Source organism: Coregonus clupeaformis, chromosome 15 (genome assembly GCF_020615455.1).
Source record: "Coregonus clupeaformis isolate EN_2021a chromosome 15, ASM2061545v1, whole genome shotgun sequence".
Taxonomy (NCBI): domain Eukaryota; kingdom Metazoa; phylum Chordata; class Actinopteri; order Salmoniformes; family Salmonidae; genus Coregonus; species Coregonus clupeaformis.
In genome coordinates, this window is record NC_059206.1 from 38,917,123 (window position 1) to 38,939,595 (window position 22,473).

General features: G+C 44.0%; 1 protein-coding gene across 1 annotated transcript; it reads left to right on the top strand.

Annotated features, from left to right (window-relative positions):
• Positions 1-126: 126 nt before the first annotated feature.
• Positions 127-21,638, top strand: LOC121582474 (endothelial differentiation-related factor 1 homolog). Its single transcript, XM_041898279.2, has 5 exons — positions 127-387; positions 19,797-19,848; positions 19,984-20,144; positions 20,773-20,866; positions 21,024-21,638. Exons 1-5 carry the CDS (start codon positions 310-312, stop codon positions 21,083-21,085), a joined length of 447 nt encoding a protein of 148 aa, XP_041754213.1. The 5' UTR covers positions 127-309; the 3' UTR covers positions 21,086-21,638.
• Positions 21,639-22,473: the final 835 nt, after the last annotated feature.

Here is a 22,473-nt window from a genome sequence, read left to right on the forward strand (position 1 = left end):
ATTACTCCACATGATTCATTACGTCACTTTCGTTTTGAGCAGATTTCGCCGTGGCCTTTGAACCGCACCTGGCTCACGCCAGGGGGCAGCCCGGTTCCAAAACGAAAACAATCAACTTTCATCCAGTTAAACTCCTCCCACCGGGGTAAAACGATAAACGAACCCCCTCAATGACTCTGTCGTTTGTCAGAGCAAGCGTAGTAAAGTAAGCCTTACATTGTCAGATATCGTTTCAATACCCAGGCTGATAGGTTTATTTTTGTGTATATAGTTATTGTCGTTACGTGTAGCTAATAATCCCTGGGAAAAATGGCAGAAAGCGACTGGGATACTGTGACTGTGTTGAGGAAGAAGGGTCCGACTGCAGCGCAGGCCAAATCTAAGCAGGTACAGTACAGTTAGTTAGCTAGCTAACGTTAGCTATAGCAGCTAACATTAGCCAACATGTGAACATGAGGTTGAATTCAATCACTGAGCCCATGTTGGCTACACCACGCCACAGCCGGCAGGCAAGCTTGCTAATATTATAAATCGCGGTGGGGCCTTCTCGCTTCTCTTTGGCCTTTCCTGCTCAGTAAAACGACTAACTCTAGCTGTGTGGGTTGTCATCTAGGTAATAATTTGACTAACATTGATTAATTATATTTTTATTCACGAGTTTAGTTAAGGACCAAACATTGAAATGGGTTTAGAATATTGAGTGAACCAGTTAAATGTGACTAAATGCAATCGAAAATGTAAATCTGCGTAATCCCCAAAAATAATTATTTAGCTACTACCGGGACATAGTAACTAGTAATGCTGCATACTCTAAGAAAGGGTAATCTCACCTTTCTGGTAAAAAATAGTTATAAATTGCCGAGGTGTACTCACTTGAGGACACAACCAAGTACACAGTACACATTTGATAAAAATGAAATATTTTAGGATGTATTTCCTATTCAACAAAACTGTATGAATAAGGCTTGAAATGACATGCTTTCTAAATATATACTAAACAAAAATATAAATGCAACATGTAAAGTGATGGTCTCGTGTTTAATGAGCTGAAATAAAATATCCCACAAATGCTCCATATCCACAAAAAGCTTATTTCTTTATTTAAAAATGAGTAGGTGTGTCCAAACGTTTTACTGGTACTATGTCTATCTATCTACACACACACTATGTGCCAAAGTGCCAAGTCTAGGTCCAAAAGACTTCTCAACAGCTTCTACCCCCAAGCCATAAGACTCCTGAACAGCTAATCATGGCTACCCGGACTATTTGCACTGCCCCCCCACCCCATCCTTTTACGCTGCTGCTACTCTGTTAATTATGTATTTTTGTTGAGGTAATCTGAAGAGATTTCATCCCATGCTTCCTGAAGCACCTCCCACAAGTTGGATTGGCTTGATGGGCACTTCTTACGTACCATACGGTCAAGCTGTTCCCACAACAGCTCAATAGGGTTGAGATCCGGTGACTGTGCTGGCCACTCCATTATATAATAATAATAATAATAATAATTATAATTATAATAATAATAATAATATGCCATTTAGCAGACAATTTTATCCAAAGCGACTTATACAGAATACCAGCTGACCGCTTCTTCCCTAAATAGTTATTGCATAGTTTGGAGCTGTGCTTTGGGTCATTGTCCTGTTGTAGGAGGAAATTGGCTCCAATAAAGTGCCGTCCACAGGGTATGGCATTGCAAAATGGAGTGATAGCTTTCCTTCTTCAAGATTCCTTTTACCCTGTACAAATCTCCCACTTTACCACCACCAAAGCACCCCCAGACCATCACATTGCCTCCACCATGCTTGACAGATGGCATCAAGCACTCCTCCAGCATCTTTTCATTTGGTCTGCGTCTCACAAATGTTCTTTGTGATTCAAACTTCGATTAGTCTGTCCATAACACATTTTTCCAATCTTCCTCTGTCCAGTGTCTGTTCTTTTGCCCATCTTAATCTTTTATTTTTATTGGCCAGTCTGAGATATGACTTTTGCTTTGCAACTCTGCCTAGAAGGTCAGCATCCCGGAGTCGCCGCTTCACTGTTGACGTTGAGACTGGTGTTTTGCGGGTACTATTTAATGAAGCTGCCAGTTGAGGACCTGTGAGGCGTCTTTCTCAAACTAGAGACTAATGTATTTGTCCTCTTGCTCAGTTGTGCACCGGGGCCTCCCACTCCTCTTTCTATTCTGGTTAGAACCAGTTTGTGCTGTTCTGTGAAGGGAGTAGTACAGTGTTGTACAATATTGTTATGACAAGTTTCTCTGGCATCAAGTAATTCCGTATGCAAGAGAATAGTTAAACACTTAGATGGAGAGTTGGTTCAAAGTATTTAATATTACAGTACCGGATTCACATGACAAGCGGTACGGGTGTAGCCTATTGTCATCTGAATGATAGGCATACAAAATCTCTTAGTTTATATACGGCTTTGCAAGCTAATTCCATCCAACAGTTACCAACCATTATTGAGTGTCACTCCCAACAACAATAGTGTCGGCTTGCACCCTAATAAGGATATTCCATCACGTACTCATTCTAAGATTAACGCAAGTGGCACCCCAGCTATCTTGGCACGCATACCTTCTGGCACCCACCAGTGACAGAAATAAATACATGGAATCTCCTCATCCTCCCAGTCCCATGGAGCTCATAAGATCAACGACATTAACAAATACGGTATTAAAAAGATGTCATATCAATCCCTCATTTTCTTTATTTTTGTTGTTGCAAGTAGAATTCCACCAATATAACATTACTCAAACCAAACATACAAATGAATTCCTAACCTCATGACATCAAATTAGATAAATCCAAATTAATTATGGACACAGCTGACCAACCCCTTCCTTCCCCGGCACTTCAATCTTCTGGCGTCTCTTCATTATGTTCTACAGACAGCTTCATAGTTCAAAATGAATTGCCCATGACAATGTCCCAACTTCAATGTCTCATCCGAGTCACCACCATCTCTACACCCCATTCTGTCTTGTCCATTTCTATCAGAGATCTTCAGTTTCTTGGCAATTTCTTGCATGAAATAGCCATCATTTCTCAGAACAAGAATAGATTGACTAGTTTCAGAAGAATGTTATTTGTTTCTGGCCATTTTGATCCTATAATCGAACCCACAATTGCTGATGCTCCAGATACTCAACTAGTCTCAAGAAGGCCAGTTTTATTGCTTCTTTAATCAGCACAACCGTTTTCAGCTGTGCTAACATAATCGCAAAAGGGTTTTCTAATGATCAATTAGCCTTTTAAAATTATAAACTTGGATTAGCAAACGCAACGTGCCATTGGAACACAGGACTGATGGTTGCTGATAATGGGCCTCTGTACGCCAATGTAGATATTCCATTAAAAATCAGCTGTTTCCAGCTACAATAGCCATTTACAACATTAATGTCTACACTGTATATCTGATTAATTTGATGTTATTTTAAATGGACCCAAAAAAATTATTTCGAAAACAAGGACATTTCTAAGTGACCCCAAACTTTTGAACGGTTGTGTGTGTCTGTCTGTGTAGGTACCAGTCAAAAGTTTGGACACACCTACTCATTCAAGGGTTTCTTTATTTTTTACTATTTTCTACATTGTAGAATAATAGTGAACACATCAAAACTATGAAATAACACAGTTGGTTGAGAGAATGCCAAGTGTGCAAAGCTGTCACCAAGGCAAAGGGTGGCTATTTGAAGAATCTCAAATATAAAATATTTTGATTTAACACTTTTTTGGTTACTAGATGATTCCATATGTGTTATTTCATAGTTTTGATGTCTTCACTATTATTCTACAAATGTAGAAAATAGTAAAAATAAAGAAAAACCCTTGAACTTTTGAAACTACTTTTGACCGGTAGTGTATATGCGCCCATCTCAGTGAACTAATCCATTGGAGGCCTAGACTAAAAGCCAATTTATGCTTGATCCAAAAATGTGGTCTGAGGCTCAATATGGAGGGTGTGAGGCAATTGCGGTACCTCCAGAGGCATGCGGAGGCCAAATGGCAAATGCAGACGTCAGACTGACCATGCGCTCAGATGCACAATGCTCTTCTCTCTCCAGAATGCGCTCTCTCCCGCCAATTTGGTTAATAACTTCATTGTAGGAATTGTTTGCGTTTGATTGTTTGTAAATCAATTCTCCATAACAGATCACCAGTAGTATACTTTCTCATCTACAATGTTTGTTACTTTGGTTACGGTAATTTCTGTTAATGCATTCAATATTATTCCAGTCTTCCCTTTCTCATTGTCGGAGTGGAAACATTGTTTACAGAGTGCACAACCAATGCTACACTTGTGAGAAACAAGTTTGTTTATTTCATTCCTTTTACGAGTTTTGTCAATTTAGTAGTCTTTTGTTTGGAGCGCTCCTGTAAATGTTGAGTAAGGACGTGCAACCGCATTGAAGTAGGCTTATAGGCTACCTGGCCGGCGCGCAAATGTAGCCTTATAAAATGTGCCCATTTGGGGATCTGATAGTATTTCTAATTGACTTAAAACGCACCACCACTAATGACCTATGGAGCTTCTCAAAGTAATGTTTTCTTCACCTCAAACAGCAAGCATCCATTGAGAATTACAATAGTTCCTCAATGTATTAGAAAATCTTTCCAGCTCTCTCCCTTTTGATAACCACTCAGCGTGAAAGGGAAAAATGTCATGCTCTGATCCAGTGGAAACGTCATAAAATAGGCCTACCTGATTACTTCTTGTCAGTGCTTGACTTGGACTGCTGGTACTGCTTATATTTAGGTGCAGGTGCTCCACAATACTTTTGAGCTAATATTCTAAGAGGAACATGAGCTCAAGCAGTAGAACATTTTAGGTGGCAGTACTCTGCTCCGATGAGCTCCTGCCCAAGTCAAGCACTGCTTCTTATCCCTTGCACAAATAGCCTACAGCTGGGTCTGTCCCGAGGTAAACTCTGAGGGCCCAGAATATTTTATACAATGTTGCAAGTTCGCTAGCACAAGCTTCAGCAGGACCCAAGTTAATAGTTGATACAATGTTTGAAGTTTGTTGCAGACAGGCCATGTGTAGCCAATGTGATTTATAGAATATTTATTTTTTGTCAGGATATTTTCTGCCTGCAGGCTGCAGTGTTTTTATTTGTTGGCTTTATGTAGGCTATTTTTACATGGTTGGCAATTAAAGTTACTTTTTAGGTTGATCATTTTCATAGAATTTTGATTAACCACATGGCAATGATTTTGAGATATGAAGACGTAATTATAAATTACATGTCTTATTTCATCAAACCGTAAGCTTAAAGCATCAGACAAGCTCAATGCAAATACAGTGGGGAAAAAAAGTATTTAGTCAGCCACCAATTGTGCAAGTTCTCCCACTTAAAAAGATGAGAGGCCTGTAATTTATCATAGGTACACGTCAACTATGACAGACAAAATGAGAAAAAAAATTCTCCTGAAAATCACATTGTAGGATTTTTAATGAATTTATTTGCAAATTATGGTGGAAAATAAGTATTTGGTCAATAACAAAAGTTTCTCAATACTTTGTTATATACCCTTTGTTGGCAATGACACAGGTCAAACGTTTTCTGTAAGTCTTCACAAGGTTTTCACACACTGTTGCTGGTATTTTGGCCCATTCCTCCATGCAGATCTCCTCTAGAGCTGTGATGTTTTGGGGCTGTCGCAGGGCAACACGGAATTAACTCCCTCCAAAGATTTTCTATGGGGTTGAGATCTGGAGACTGGCTAGGCCACTCCAGGACCTTGAAATGCTGCTTACGAAGCCACTCCTTCGTTGCCCGGGCGGTGTGTTTGGGATCATTGTCATGCTGAAAGACCCAGCCCCGTTTCATCTTCAATGCCCTTGCTGATGGAAGGAGGTTTTCACTCAAAATCTCACGATACATGGCCCCATTCATTCTTTCCTTTACACGGATCAGTCGTCCTGGTCCCTTTGCAGAAAAACAGCCCCAAAGCATGATGTTTCCACCCCCATGCTTCACAGTAGGTATGGTGTTCTTTGGATGCAACTCAGCATTCTTTGTCCTCCAAACACGACGAGTTGAGTTTTTACCAAAAGTTCTATTTTGGTTTCATCTGACCATATGACATTCTCCCAATCCTCTTCTGGATCATCCAAATGCACTCTAGCAAACTTCAGACGGGCCTGGACATGTACTGGCTTAAGCAGGGGGACACATCTGGCACTGCAGGATTTGAGTCCCTGGCGGCGTAGTGTGTTACTGATGGTAGGCTTTGTTACTTTGGTCCCAGCTCTCTGCAGGTCATTCACTAGGTCCCCCCGTGTGGTTCTGGGATTTTTGCTCACCGTTCTTGTGATCATTTTGACCCACGGGGTGAGATCTTGCGTGGAGCCCCAGATCGAGGGAGATTATCAGTGGTCTTGTATGTCTTCCATTTCCTAATAATTGCTCCCACAGTTGATTTCTTCAAATCAAGCTGCTTACCTATTGGAGATTCAGTCTTCCCAGCCTGGTGCAGGTCTACAATTTTGTTTCTGGTGTCCTTTGACAGCTCTTTGGTCTTGGCCATAGTGGAGTTTGGAGTGACTGTTTGAGGTTGTGGACAGGTGTCTTTTATACTGATAACAAGTTCAAACAGGTGCCATTAATACAGGTAACGAGTGGAGGACAGAGGAGCCTCTTAAAGAAGAAGTTACAGGTCTGTGAGAGCCAGAAATCTTGCTTGTTTGTAGGTGACCAAATACTTATTTTCCACCATAATTTGCAAATAAATTCATTAAAAATCCTACAATGTGATTTTCTGGAAAAAATGCTCAATTTGTCTGTCATAGTTGACGTGTACCTATGATGAAAATTACAGGCCTCATCTTTTTAAGTGGGAGAACTTGAACAATTGGTGGCTGACTAAATACTTTTTCCCCCCACTGTAGTTGATTTTATTAAAACACATAGGGTGTGTCTATATATGGAAAAATACGTTAAAAAATTGACCAGTCGATTGGTCAAAAGAACAGACTACTTTCGGTCGACCAATATTTTTTTAGTCAGGGACAGCCCTAATGCATATGTATATGTAATCGATTTTATAAACTAGGTGGTTGAGCCCTGAATTCTGATTGGCTGACAACCGTGGTATATCAGACCGCATATCACAGGTATGACAAAACATTTAATTTTTTCTGCTCTTAGAGTACCACACTATGAGTCTCAATACCATGAAACCTAGCGGTCACACAATCGCTTTTCCCCATAGGGTATTTTAGAAACACTTAAAATAAAGACTGTTTAGTGTATGCTTACCCTGGCGTGATGTTTTGAAAAGTGTAAATCTCTCTAGGACAAGGTGACTTATTATGCAATAAAGTTTTGTATAAACTCAGGTTATAAAACTAACTTTTTCATAGCATGTTTGTCTTCACATTTATATTAACTTCAAGGATGGGCGCCACAAAAAAACGGAACTCATAAGGGCCACCCCTCCCCAATAACCAGGCCAATATTCCACATAGTTAAGCACATAAAACGTGGTAATTAATTACAATGACAATCTATTGCGCATCTACTTGTCTGGTCTTTCTTTTACGCCTGCTACAGAAGAAAGAATGCGTGATCGTGAGGGGATAAAGAGAGCCGCTGTTGCTTCGAAAGGTATCTCTACCTGAAAATACATGATCTGAGTGATAGTTGATATTCAGCAGCCTTAAGTATGCTTTACTTACTTTAAGAAGGCAAAAGTCACCTGCTGCGTCATGCTTACTAGCGCACGTGCTTCACACAAGGGGGGGTATATTCTATTTATATTGGCATTTTACTTGCAACATGGCCTTCAACACCATTTCATGGCTTTAGAATATTTGAGGAACTGGAATGGATGTGAGGATTCAGGAGGGGAATGAGAATGGACCGGATGATGCCGAGGGCTGCAGATTAAGGATCCAGGGGGTGGATCCTAGAGTAAGTTTGGGCGATATTTGGGGAGACCTCTTCTACGATATGCAAATTCCAAATCTGGCCCTCATACCATCATGGCCACCTAATCATCCCCAGCTTCCAATTGGCTCATTCATTTCCCCCCCCGGCAAAATAAGGTTTAATAAAGAAAAACATTTTGATCTGATGATCGTTCTGCGCCGTTAATGACTAGATAATTCCAGACTGTGCAATTTGTGCTTATTTACGATGGTCGCGTTCTCATTTAATAATCTTAGTATAGTGAAAAAGGCTTAGTTAATTCATTTAGAAGCTACAAGCTTGGCACATCTGTATTTGGGGAGTTTCTCCCATTCTTCTCTGCAGATCCTCTCAAGCGCTGTCAGGTTGAATGGGGAGCATCGCTGCACAGCTATTTTCAGGTCTCTCCAGAGATGTTCGATCAGGTTCAAGTCCGGGCTCTGGCTGGGCTATTCAAGGACAGCCACTCCTGCGTTGTCTTGGCTGTGTGCTTAGGGTCGTTGTCCTGTTGGAAGGTGAACCGTCGCCCCAGTCTGAGGTCCTGAGCGCTGTGGAGCAGGTTTTCATCAAGGATCTCTCTGGACTTTGCTCCGTACATCTTCCCCTTGATCCTTACTAGTTTCCCAGTCCCTGCCCCTGAAAAACAACCCCACAGCATGATGCTTCACCGTAGGGATGGTGCCAGGTTTCCTCCTGACATAACACTTGGCATTCAATCTTGGTTTGAGACCCGCAAATCTTGTTTATCATGGTCAGAGTCCTTTAGGTGCCTTTTGGCACACTTTAAGCGGGCGATCATGTGCCTTCTACTGAGGAGTGGCTTCCGTCTGGCCACTCTACCATAAAGGCCTGATTGGTGGAGTGCTGCAGAGATGGTTGTCCTTCTGGAAGGTTCTCCCATCTCCACAGATATACTCTGGAGCTCCATCAAGTGACCATCGGGTTCTTGGTCACCTCCCTGACCAATGCCCTTGTCCCCCGATTGCTCAGTTTGGCCGGGTGGCCAGTTCTAGGAAGAGTCTTGGTGGTTCCAAACTTCTTCCATTTAAGAATGATGGAGGCCACTGTTCTTGGACCTTCAATGCTGCAGAAATGTTTTGGTACCCTTCCCCAGATCTGTGCCTCGACACAATCCTATCTCGGAGCTCTATGGCCAATTCCTTCAACCTCATGGCTTGGTTTTTGCTCTGACATGCACTGTATTTGTATTCATTAGGGATCCCCATTAGCTACCAAGGCAGCAGCTACTCTTCCTGGGGTCCAAACACGTTAAGGCACTTACAGTACTTCATACATTACACTACAAAATGTATAATACCACCATACAACAATGTATATGCGTGTGCTAGCGCTTTTGTGTATGCGTGTCTGTACCTTTGTGTGTCTCTTCACAGTCCCCGCTGTTCCATAATGTATATTTATATCGGTTTTTAAATCTGATTCTACTGCTTGCATCAGTTACCTGATGTGGAATAGAGTTCTGGACTTGGGCATTGTGAAGAGACCCCTGGTGGCATGTCTTGTGGGGTATGCATGGGTGTCCGAGCTGTGTGGTAGTAGTTTAACAGACAGCTCTGTGCGTTCAGCTTGTCAACACGTCTTACAAAAACAAGTAGTGATTTTAAGTCACTCTCCTCCACTTTGAGCCATGAGATTGACATGCATATCATTGTTAGCTCTATGTACATCCAAGGGCCAGCCATGCTGCCCTGTTCTGAGCCAATTGTAATTTTCTTAAGTCCCGCTGTGGCACCTGACCACACGACTGAACAGTAGTCCAGGTGCAACAAAACTAGGGCATGTAGGACCTGCCTTGTTGATAGTGTTAAGGCAGAGTAGCGCTTTATTATGGACAGACTTCTCCCCATCTTAGCTACTTTTATATCAATATGTTTTGACCATGACATTTTACAATCCAGGGTTACTCCAAGCAGTTGTCACCTCAACTTGCTCAATTTCCACATTATTCATTACAAGATTTAGTTGAGGTTTAGTGAATGACTTAGTGAATGTCCCAAATACAATGCTTTTAGTTTTTGCCACCCATTCTGAAACTAACTGCAGCTCTTTAAGTGTTGCAGACATTTCAGTCGCTGTAGGAGCTGACGTGTATAGTGTTGAGTCATCAGCATACATGGACACACTGGCATGTCGTTAGTAAGGGGCTTAGACAGCTGCCCTGGGGAATTCCTGATTCTACCTTGATTATCATGGAGGCTGCCATTAACGAACACCCTCTGTTCTGTTACAGGTAACTCTTTATCCACTATAATAGCAGGGGGTGTAAAGCCACAACTTTTCCAGCAGCAGATTATTATCGATAGTCAAAAGCCGCACTACAATCTAACAAAACAGCCCCCACAATATTTTTATCAATTTCTCTCAGCCAATCATCAGTCATTTGTGTAAGTGCTGTGCTTGTTGAATGTCCTTCCCTATAAGCGCTGTGCTTGTTGAATGTCCTTCCCTATAAGCGTGCTGAAAGTCTGTCAATTTGTTTACTGTAAAATAGCATTGTATCTGGTCAAAAGTTTAAGGGTTGGTAAAATGCTGATTGGTCGGCTATTTGAGCCAGTAAAGTGGGCGTTACTATTCTTAGGTAGCGGAATGACTTTTGCTGCCCTCCAGGCCTGAGGGCACACACTTTCTAGTAGGCTTAAATTGAAGATATGGCAAATAGGAGTGGCAATATCGTCCGCTATTATCCTCAGTAATATTTCATCCAAGTTGTCATTGACCACAGGTGGACTAATCAAGTTGTAGAAACATCAAGGATGATCAATGGAAACAGGATGCACCGGAGCTCAATTTCAAGTCTCACAGCAAAGGGTCTGAATACTTATTACGTAAGGTATGTTTTAGTTTTTTTGATAAATTAACACATTTCTAAAACACCCTGTTTTCGTATTATGGGGTATTGTGTGTAGATTGTGGAAAAATTCAAGGCGTCTGAATAATTTCCAAATGCATTGTAGATATAGCCTAATTCATAAAACTGCAGTTTTGATTTGTAAATGTAAAATAGAGTATAGTCTTGCACATCACGATGTATTGTCTTGCACTTCACAATATATTGTCAATGTCAAATATCACGATATTCAATTGAATGTTATCAGCCCAACCCTACTCTGTAGAGTTTGGCTTGGAGTCTCAGACATCATCATCAGGCCCTGGTAGTTAGGCTGCTGTGATGATGGCAATCACCAAAAAGAGAACTCCAAGTTAGTCAGACCCTTGAGAAGAAGTGAGCTGTTCTGGACTGCAGGTGCCGAGTCATTGGTGATATACACTGCTCAGAAAAATAAAGGGAACACTTAAACAACACATCCTAGATCTGAATGAATGAAATAATCTTATTAAATACTTTTCTTTACATATTTTAATGTGCTGACGACAAAATCACACAAATTATCAATGGAAATCAAATGTATCAACCCATGGAGGTCTGGATTTGGAGTCACCCTCAAAATTAAAGTGGAAAACCACACTACAGGCTGATCCAACTTTGATGTAATGTCCTTAAAACAAGACAAAATGAGGCTCAGTAGTGTGTGTGGCCTCCACGTGCCTGTATGACCTCCCTACAACGCCTGGGCATGCTCCTGATGAGGTGGCGGATGGTCTCCTGAGGGATCTCCTCCCAGACCTGGACTAAAGCATCCGCCAACTCCTGGACAGTCTGTGGTGCAACGTGGCGTTGGTGGATGGAGCGAGACATGATGTCCCAGATGTGCTCAATTGGATTCAGGTCTGGGGGAACGGGCCGGTCCATAGCATCAATGCCTTCCTCTTGCAGGAACTGCTGACACACTCCAGCCACATGAGGTCTAGCATTATCTTGCATTAGGAGGAACCCAGGGCCAACCGCACCAGCATATGGTCTCACAAGGGGTCTGAGGATCTCATCTCGGTACCTAATGGCAGTCAGGCTACCTCTGGCGAGCACATGGAGGGCGGCCCCCCAAAGAAATGCCACCCCACACCATGACTGACCCACCGCCAAACCGGTCATGCTGGAGGATGTTGCAGGCAGCAGAACGTTCTCCACGGCGTCTCCAGACTGTCACGTCTGTCACATGTGCTCAGTGTGAACCTGCTTTCATCTGTGAAGAGCACAGGGCGCCAGTGGCGAATTTGCCAATGTTGGTGTTCTCTGGCAAATGCCAAACGTTCTGCACAGTGTTGGGCTGTAAGCACAACCCCCACCTGTGGACGTCGGGCCCTCATACCACCCTCATGGAGTCTGTTTCTGACCGTTTGAGCAGACACATGCACATTTGTGGCCTGCTGGAGGTCATTTTGCAGGGCTCTGGCAGTGCTCCTCCTGCTCCTCCTTGCACAAAGGCGGAGGTAGCAGTCCTGCTGCTGGGTTGTTGCCCTCCTACGGCCTCCTCCACGTCTCCTGATGTACTGGCCTGTCTCCTGGTAGCGCCTCCATGCTCTGGACACTATGCTGACAGACACAGCAAACCTTCTTGCCACAGCTCGCATTGATGTGCCATCCTGGATGAGCTGCACTACCTGAGCCACTTGTGTGGGTTGTAGACTCCGTCTCATGCTACCACTAGAGTGAAAGCACCGCCAGCATTCAAAAGTGACCAAAACATCAGCCAGGAAGCATAGGAACTGAGAAGTGGTCTGTGGTCACCACCTGCAGAACCACTTCTTTATTGGGGGTGTCTTGCTAATTGCCTATAATTTCCACCTGTTGTCTATTCCATTTGCACAACAGCATGTGAAATGTATTGTCAATCAGTGTTGCTTCCTAAGTGGACAGTTTGATTTCACAGAAGTGTGATTGACTTGGCGTTACATTGTGTTGTTTAAGTGTTCCCTTTATTTTTTTGAGCAGTGTAGTTGAGGTAGTACAGGCATATGGATGAGATGCTCACAGTGACCCAACATTAGACCTCAGGAGAGCAAGCAGAAGCGACAGTGGGAAGGCGAAAAAAAATACCTTGCGGAACCAGGCTCAGTTGGGGAGCCAAGCCGCTTTTGGCTGGTTGGGTAGGATTCGGTGCGTGAGGTAGACTGTGTCCGTGAAATGAGGCAGGGACTGTAAGGCTGTTTGAGTTAATGCAGGTTCTGAGAGATGAGCATGTTGTGGGCTGTTGAGGTCAGAGCAGATGTAGGAATGATGGGCTTGAGAGGACCAGCATCCGAGGAGTTGGATGGTGTCTGGGATGCCGTGTTGAGATGCCATGGATGCAGCTCCGATGCGGAAGGAGTGTCCGATGAATTGGTCAGCAGGATAGCCGTACAGGGATAGTTCGTCTCAGATTGGAAATATTGCAGAGGCGATGGAACCAGATTCGTTGATGAATAATGATCGGATGGAGAGGCATGTTAGTATTGTCTGGGCTGTAGGAAGTAGGGGAGTGGTTCGTTAGGGCTGAGGGTAGATTGTAGCTGGAACAGGTAGACTGATGTGGTTCTTCCAAATTGATCAGTTTACTTTGGTGAATGCGTCTTTGTCGAGGATGGTGATGTCTATCATGCTGAGATAAGGGATGTAGATAGATCTAAACTCAAAAACATCGCAGGAAGCTAAAGAACGCCAAAAGAAAAATCAATCCCAGAGACTGCATTGGAGACATATCCTGGTCTCAGCATCTGGATGCAGGCAGATAGGATGGCAATAGTGATGGGCTGGCGACGAGTGGGGGTGGCGGACTTTGGCGAGGCTGTGGCTTGCTGTTGAAGACTTGAACAGAGGCAGTTGATTCACTGATCTAGGAGAGGGTCTCAGCTGGTAAAACCAGGGGCCGAACCGCTGCAGGAGCAGTTGGCACGTAACTGGCTGAGATGTGAGTTCATTCCAGAAGGAAGGGGAGCGGAGCAACAGGCAGTGTGGGGGATGCATTAGGAGCTACTGGTGTCAGGGCAGACAGGATGCAGGAAGGGTGGGATGGACACCCTGCAGGGGAAGAGGCTACAGTACAGCTGTCGAGAGCCCCAGTACGTGATGACATTCCACTGCAGAAGAGCCGAACAGGCAATGGCAGTTTTAGATTGTTGCGCCACCAAAACGAATGGCCAGATCCATAATGATGGAGTGGTAGTCATCCAACTCCTAACGATGAGAAGGGTGAGCCGAGCAGATGACATCTCTGTAGTATGAGAAGGCCAAGGACTGGGCCGGAGTGACACGAGGTGGGGAGAGAGGTTGTCACTGGCAGAGAGAGGGGCCAGCAGGACCATGTAGGATCTGCTGGCGACACGAGGAAGAGACTGGATGCAAATTGAAGTGGAGTGTGTTGGGTGGAGGAAGAAACAGAGGCAATCGGCGCACTGAATTGAGCGAAGGACACAGCTGTGAGGAACGGCCAATCCGCAGCAGGCACATATAGCTGGCTCAGCGGACGTTACCGGCAGAGTAGAATGTGAGGCACTGCAGGGGTGGAGGTCACAGGACCAGTGGGACCAGAGGCAAAGATGGAGGTTGTCGCTGGTGGAGAAGGTGGGTGTGTCACCATGGGAGCAGTGGTCACAGGCCAGCAGGGCCTGAGGTGGGGAGAGAGGACGACACGGGTAGAGAGAGGGGTGAGCCGCTGCACAGGGCCCGAGGTGAGGAGAGAGGTCGTCACTGGCAGAGAGAGGGGTGAGCCGCTACTGTAACAGCGGACACTGGGCAGGCGGGACCTGAGAGGGAGAGAGAGCGCAGGCTAGGAGGCCAGAGTGGCCAGCAGTGAAGACTGGACAAAGGCAGTCGGTTCACTGAACTGGGACAGGGTCGCAGCTGGGGAGGGGAACCAGAGGCTATGAAGATATCACAGGCAAGGTCAGCGAAACCTGAGGGAAAAGAGGAGGTCAACACTGGAAGATGGAGGGTGAACTGCTGCCGTAGCAGCAGTCACAGGGCCAGTGTAACCTGAGGGGGGAGAGCAGGCAACCAGAGAACCAGTCGCACCGCTGGTGAGAGGATAGGGTAGAGGAAGCAGTATGCTGAGAGATAGTCAGTTGCTGGCAGAGAGGGAAGGTGAGCCACTGCCGGAACAGCGGTCAGTGTCCAGTGGGAGGGGGCCGTGTACCTGTGTCAGGTATTAGAGAGGGGGGAGTGCGAAAGCTGCAGGGACTTAAGCGGTGTCGGATGCCAAGTTGTAATCTGAAGGTGGGAGAGAAGCCAGGTCCAGAGCTGGTTTGGGGGCCTTTAAGGCCTGATCTGAGGATTGGAGGCAGAGTTGGAATGAATGCAGCAGTGGATGTCATCACGGTGGCTCTCTGGTGCGTGGTGTTATCATGCGGTAGTCAACATGGGTGGATGTGGTCCTGGCAGGAGGGGAAGCCATAGTCAACGGGAGAAGTAGTTTAGTGGAAGAAAAGCGACATGAGGGAACAAGCATGGCTGGCTGGACACCATGCAACGACATGAAGATGGCATTTCTAAGGCGGCTGGTCTGCAGGATGTGGCCAATATATGGTGAATTTGCAACAAACTGATGCAATCTGATACTATGTGTGGCCTGTCGTCACATGGACTGTGACACACGTGACCCTGGACAAGCTTTAATGGCATTAATAAAGAGTGCCAAGCAGTTATCAATTACTCTTAACGTGATTGGAAATTAATACAGAATGTATTGAATAGGAATTACTGTACCGGCGATGGTTGAATAGCCGAGACTAAGGAAGCGATGGCTGGTGGCACAGCCTCACAGGTCCATCGAGGAGTGGGGCATGCGGCCGGGAGATACGCTGGTGCGTTCGGTGAAGCATGGCCGTGGATAGTTGGGAAATGTGTTCGGTAGAGCACGCTGGGAATAGCCGGCTTGGCGGAGAGGAAGTGTTGTGAATGCAGGTAGCTTGCTGATCTGTGATATGAGGAACATAAAAGCTTGAAACAAAATAAGACTAAAGCATGAAACGCCAAGAGCCAACTGATTTCAACAGCGAGGTTGAGAGACTAGCAGAGTAGAGGCAGTGGTGGAAAAAGTACCCAATTGTCATAAAGTAAAAGTTAAGATATCTTTAGAAAATGACTCCAGGAAAAGTGAGTCACCCAGTAAAATACTACTTGAGTAAAAGTCTAAAAGCATTTGGTTTTAAATATACTTAAGGATCAAAAGTAAAGGTAATTGATATACTTAAGTATCAAAAGTAAAAAATAATTTCGAAGTCTTTTATATTAAGCAAACATTATAAAAATAAAATCAAGGGCACGCTCCCACACTGACATTTACAAACAAAGTATGTGTTTAGTGAGTCAACCAGATAAGAGGCTGTAGGGATGAGACCATTTTATTGTCCTGCTAAGCATTCAAAATGTAACGAGTACTTTTGGGTGTCGGGGATAATGTATGGAGTAAAAAGTACATAATTGTCTTTTGTGAAAGTTGTCAAAAATATAAATAGTAAAGTACAGCTACCCCAAAAAACTACTTAACTAGTACCAAGTATTTTTACACCACTGAGTAGAGGTTAGTGAATGAGACCTGATGGGAGCAGGTGAGAGAAATGCAACAAAAGATGAGTGATGTTACCTTTGATACCGGCATGTGTCGAAATCGCTAAGCAGTTTACTTTGAAGCAGTGTGCTGAAGCTTGTATCACTATAAGAAGTGGCTTGGTTTTGTCGAACCACCACCTGACTGGTTTGGTATTGGTTTCGGTAGAAGACAGGCTACTCTGCGCACGCACTATGGTCTATGCAACATCTATAATAATTTGGTACTGTGGATCAAAGCCTCAAGTAATGAACCTATTCGTGACAATTGGCTGGACATGCTCAATGCATCAGGAAGCTTAGTTTTCCCATCACTACAAAAGCTTACAATTAACTTGATGAGCAGAGAACTTGCTCAGCAAAACTCAATAAGGCTAGAAATGCACAGTGTCGCACTGCAGAACGAAGAGGAATGTTAGTTTGGTCATGTTTAAGTAGGATGGCAGTGGTGATTAAGGAGAGTGATGACAGGTGTGTGGAGGCTGAAGAGCAATGAGTTGCAGCTGATACTTGTTGAGGACCTGTGTTCAAGGCAACTAGTTAAAGTGTTGAAAACAGGCTTGGAAGCTGAATTAGTAGCAGCTGGTGCTAACAACTAGTTAGTGGTTGCATTCAAGCAGACAGGAAGAGGTAAAGAGAGGCCCAACTCAGCTGAAAATCTGTCTCCCTCCAGCAGGTGGTGTTTTTCTCGCCCACCAAGCAAGGAGTTTTTGGATGGAGGTCAATGAGAGTGTGGAATTTGGTCAACAAAAAAAGGAATGGCTATTTGATACGTGAGGTTTATTTGATTGAATAGAAGTTTCGTAATGCTTAGGTTGTTACGAGTGTACCGATATAGTTGTTACGAGTGTGCCCAAGAAAGCGAAGGTAACCTGCCTAAATGACTACCGCCCCGTTGCACTCACGTTGGTAGCAATGAAGTGCTTTGAAAGGCTGGTCATGGCTCACATCAACACCATCATCCTGGAAACCCTAGACCAGGACTGCCCAACCCTGTTCCTGGAGAGCTACCGTCCTGTAGGTTTTTGCTCCAAACCTAATCTAGCACACCTGATTCTAATAATTAGCAGGTTGATAAGATGAATCAGGTTAGTAACACCTGTGGTTGGAGCAAAAACCTACAGGAGGGTAGCTCTCCAGGAACAGGGTTGGGCAACCCTACCCTAGACCCACTCCAATTCGCATACCACGGCAACAGATCCACAGATGACGCAATCTCAATCGCACTCCACACTGCCCTTTCCCATCTGGACAAACATCATCATTAAGTTTGCTGACGACACAACAGTGGTAGGCCTCATCACCGACAACGATGAGACAGCCTATAGGGAGGTCAGAGACCTGGCAGTGTGGTGCCAGGACAACAAACTCCCTCAACGTGAGCAAGGCAAAGGAGCTGATCGTGGACTACAGGAAAAGGAGGGCCGAACAGGCCCCCATTAACATCGACGGGGTCAGCTCCTTTGCATGGAGCTGACCCTGCAGATAGCACTACTGGGTGATCTGAAAAGTCATAGTCAATCGATCAATAATATAATAATACTTTTAGCAAAGATGTTTATTTTCAATTCACAAACTGTAGAAACTATGAGAATAGAAAGGTTCAGAACTTTTGTAAAACATCACAGTACAGTTGAAAAATATATGGCAAATAGAAATCCAATATGGATGGTGTTAAGAGATGGATGGGAGGTGTTGAATGGAGCTGAAGGATGGGACTAATAACTAACAAAAATGAATAACAACAAGATAACTAGTGTAAGACATGCGAAAATGATCGGAGGAAGTTCAGGAGTAAAAACAAACAAAATATAATTATTGACTGTGTCCATAAAATGTATATAGTATGTATAAGCATGAAGTAGAGGCCTAAGCATTGTTGTTTACTCCAATTAGGGAGGGGATGGTGGGGTTGGAAAGTAATAAAGGGAAATACATATTTTTTTAAAGGATGTGTGTATATATATATGTGTGTGTGTGTGTGTGTATGCGAGGAAAAAAAAGATAAAGAAAAAACAAATGGGGGATTGGAAGTGATGCAGACAATTACATTGATGGAAGTTAAAATCTATCTACAATATTAAAGCTGATCTACCCCTAAAAAAAAAAAAAACATTGACGGGGCTGTAGTGGAGCGAGTCGAGAGTTTCAAGTTCCTTGGTGTCCACATCACCAACGAACTATCATGGTCCAAACACACCAAGACTGTTGTGAAGAGGGCACAACATCACCCTTTCCGCCTCAGGAGACTGAAAAGATTTGGCATGGGTCCCCAGATCCTCAAAGTTCTACAGCTGCACCATCGAGAGCATCCTGACCGGTTGCATCACCGCCTGGTATGGCAACTGCTCGGCATCCGACCGTAAGGCGCTACAGAGGGTAGTGCGTACGGCCCAGTACATCACTGGGGCCAAGCTTCCTGCCATCCAGTACCTATATACTAGGTGGTGTCAGAAGAAGGCCCAAAAATTGTCAGACTCCAGTCACCCAAGTCATAGACTGTTCTCTCTGCTACCGCACGGCAAGCGGTACCGGAGCGCCAAGTCTAGGTCCAAAAGGCTCCTTAACAGCTTCTACCCCCAAGCCATAAGACTGCTGAACAATTAATCAAATGGCCACCCGGACTATTTACATTGAACCCCTACTCGCTGTTTATTATCTATGCATAGTCACTTTATCCCTACCTACATGTACAAATTACCTCAAATAACCTGTACCTCCACACATTGACTTGGTACTGGTACCCCCTGTATATAGCCTCGTTATTGTTATTTTATTGTTTGTTACTTTTTATTGTATTTACTTAGTTTATTTAGTAAATATTTTCTTAACTCTATTTCTTGAACTGCATTGTTGGTTAAGGGCTTGTAAGTAAGCATTTCACGGTAATGTCTACACCTGTTGTATTTGCCACATGTGACAAATCAAATTTGATTTCATTTGGAAGTAGGATACGTGACATCAACGCAACTTTGAGAAAAAACACTTTATATCGGAGTTGTCTCGAGATGGCCATGCATATTCATGGCATGAGGCTAGCCTCTCCAGTGAATACAGGCGGTTGATGTCAACAATCCTCATCTAGTGTTAAAAAAATTAAATGTATCCACCAATCCAAAGAAAGGATAGGCGGGAGTTAGAGAGCCCGCCGTGATGCTTTGTGGACAACGACTCCAATTGTTAGGGCAGAGAGAAAATTATCTTGTCAGTATATCCATAATATTTGATTCAAGTCTAGTCCTCTCTCCTGAATTTGTGTTAATTGTTAACACCATTAAAAATGTTTCTGCGTTTTTGTAGCTGGCCTGTGTTTGGATTCTGTGTTGTGTCAGCCCCTTTGGCCTGGACTACTCATCAGCTATACTAGCTAAATGTATCCCTTTGTTATGGGATAGTAAAGTGTTGAATAATGTACCATGTTTTCTCTAGGCTATCACAGCTGCACAGAGACGTGGAGAAGACCTCGATACTACTAAGAAATGTAAGCCTTATTCTATATAGCAATAATTTCAAAGTGCAATCCACCATCTCTACATGGAGGTCTGGAACATGATGGATTGATTTCTGAGTGTTATGGTTCGTTTTACTAACCATGCCAATTAATCTGTGTCCACAGGGTCTGCAGGGCAGAACAAGCAGCACCTGGTGACCAAGAACACCGCCAAGCTGGACCGGGAGACGGAGGAGCTGCAGCACCTGAGGGTCTCCCTGGAGGTGGGCAAGGTTATCCAGCTGGGCCGCCAGAACAGCGGCCTCACCCAGAAAGACCTGGCCACTGTGAGTAAAGCTGCCGCAGACCCACATGACTCATTAGGATAGTGGTATTCAACGTTTTTCAGCAGGGACCCCAATTATTCTGCCGGAATTTCTCGGGACCCAATTTTTTCCGCAATAACTTATCGTGACTCCACCCCACCCCATATATGACACAACCTTAAAATCGGTACATTTAGATTTTTACATCAACAAATAACCCTCAATTCATTAAATTTTAATCCCTTATTAAAATGAAAATCTTTCTCAAAAACATTTGTATATTACCCCATATATGAATCTGTACTATTAATTTGTATATATATTGGGGGGCACCCCACAGCAGTTCCCCCCAACTTTGAATACCATAGCATTAGGACATTGGTGCATTTCTGTAGGAAGAATTTTTGTGGCTTCCACCTCGTCTCCTCTGCACGTCTGAAAACACAGGGTAGGTGAAAACAATGTCCAACACATTCACATCAGTACAGATGTAGATGAGAGGAGGACACTTCCGAGATGCATATAGCTTAAATGAGATATGGCCTCAGTGATGACTGACATTTCAACAGTTTTGGACTGTAGGTCTAAATATCATCATGTTTTTAGGTCACTGATTTCTACTGATGTCTCTTTTGGCTTTGACTTTCAGAAAATTAATGAGAAGCCTCAGGTCATCGCAGACTATGAGTGTGGAAAAGCAATTCCCAACAATCAGGTCATGGGCAAAATTGAGAGAGCAATCGGTGAGTGGAATCTGGGACAGACTGTCACACTGACATTGTTATTAATCAACCTGTTTTATCAGGTCTCAGAGTAGGATGATGCCACCTTATTCATCAGTACTTTTGATTTTACCATTGGTACTTTTTTGTGTCTGACATCACAGATTTTTGTTCTCAGGTTTGAAACTGCGCGGGAAAGATATTGGACTGCCCCTGGAGGCAAAACCCAAGAAGAAATGAGGACAAAGCCTCGAAATCAGCCCCCCCTTCCCCATGTCCCCCATCTCTATCCCCAACTTCCTACTCCCACTATGACCCTGCCTCCCTTACCCCTCCAAACCCCCCACCCCCCTCTCTCCCCCATCCCCCTCCTCTACCTGGGCTGATCTCCACCTGTGTCCTGTTTATAGGACCTGGTGATCCACCATGTTGCAAGTTGCATATACTGACAAATCATCACAAATTACTTATTATAAACAATGAATGAACAATTGAATGCATTGCAAAACTTGCTAACCAAAAGTTCTCTGAAATGTAATTTTTTCTTTTGTATCCTACTACTTTAGCGTCAACTTTTTGGGGGGATGGTTGAAACAGACAAGGTGAATTTTACCGTGGCCATGTGCATCGACATTATCTTTACATACATTTTCTCTGAGCATGTTTTTTTAATCCATTTTGAAAGTGTTTGATTGCAGCCTTTTCACACACTTTGCATATTGTTTCACTACGATATGGACATGTCCTCCTGCTGTAGCTTGGTTTTGATCTTCAAATAAAGTTTGACAGTTTACTTCTGTGTGCGTCGTTATCTGTTGGTAATTTAGAAGAAAACATAACACATTCTATCTGCAGTTTTACATTAGAGAAGTGTCCTATATTGTTCATCGCAGTATAAAGCAGTCTGACATATTGGCCCTGTGCACACTCAGGTTGTACAACGGGTCGGCAACAGGCGGACTACGGGTATATACACTGCTCAAAAAAATAAAGGGAACACTTAAACAACACAATGTGACTCCAAGTCAATCACACTTCTGTGAAATCAAACTGTCCACTTAGGAAGCAACACTGACAATACATTTCACATGCTGTTGTGCAAATGGAATAGACAACAGGTGGAAATTATAGGCAATTAGCAAGACACCCCCAATAAAGAAGTGGTTCTGCAGGTGGTGACCACAGACCACTTCTCAGTTCCTATGCTTCCTGGCTGATGTTTTGGTCACTTTTGAATGCTGGCGGTGCTTTCACTCTAGTGGTAGCATGAGACGGAGTCTACAACCCACACAAGTGGCTCAGGTAGTGCAGCTCATCCAGGATGGCACATCAATGCGAGCTGTGGCAAGAAGGTTTGCTGTGTCTGTCAGCATAGTGTCCAGAGCATGGAGGCGCTACCAGGAGACAGGCCAGTACATCAGGAGACGTGGAGGAGGCCGTAGGAGGGCAACAACCCAGCAGCAGGACCACTACCTCCGCCTTTGTGCAAGGAGGAGCAGGAGGAGCACTGCCAGAGCCCTGCAAAATGACCTCCAGCAGGCCACAAATGTGCATGTGTCTGCTCAAATGGTCAGAAACAGACTCCATGAGGGTGGTATGAGGGCCCGACGTCCACAGGTGGGGGTTGT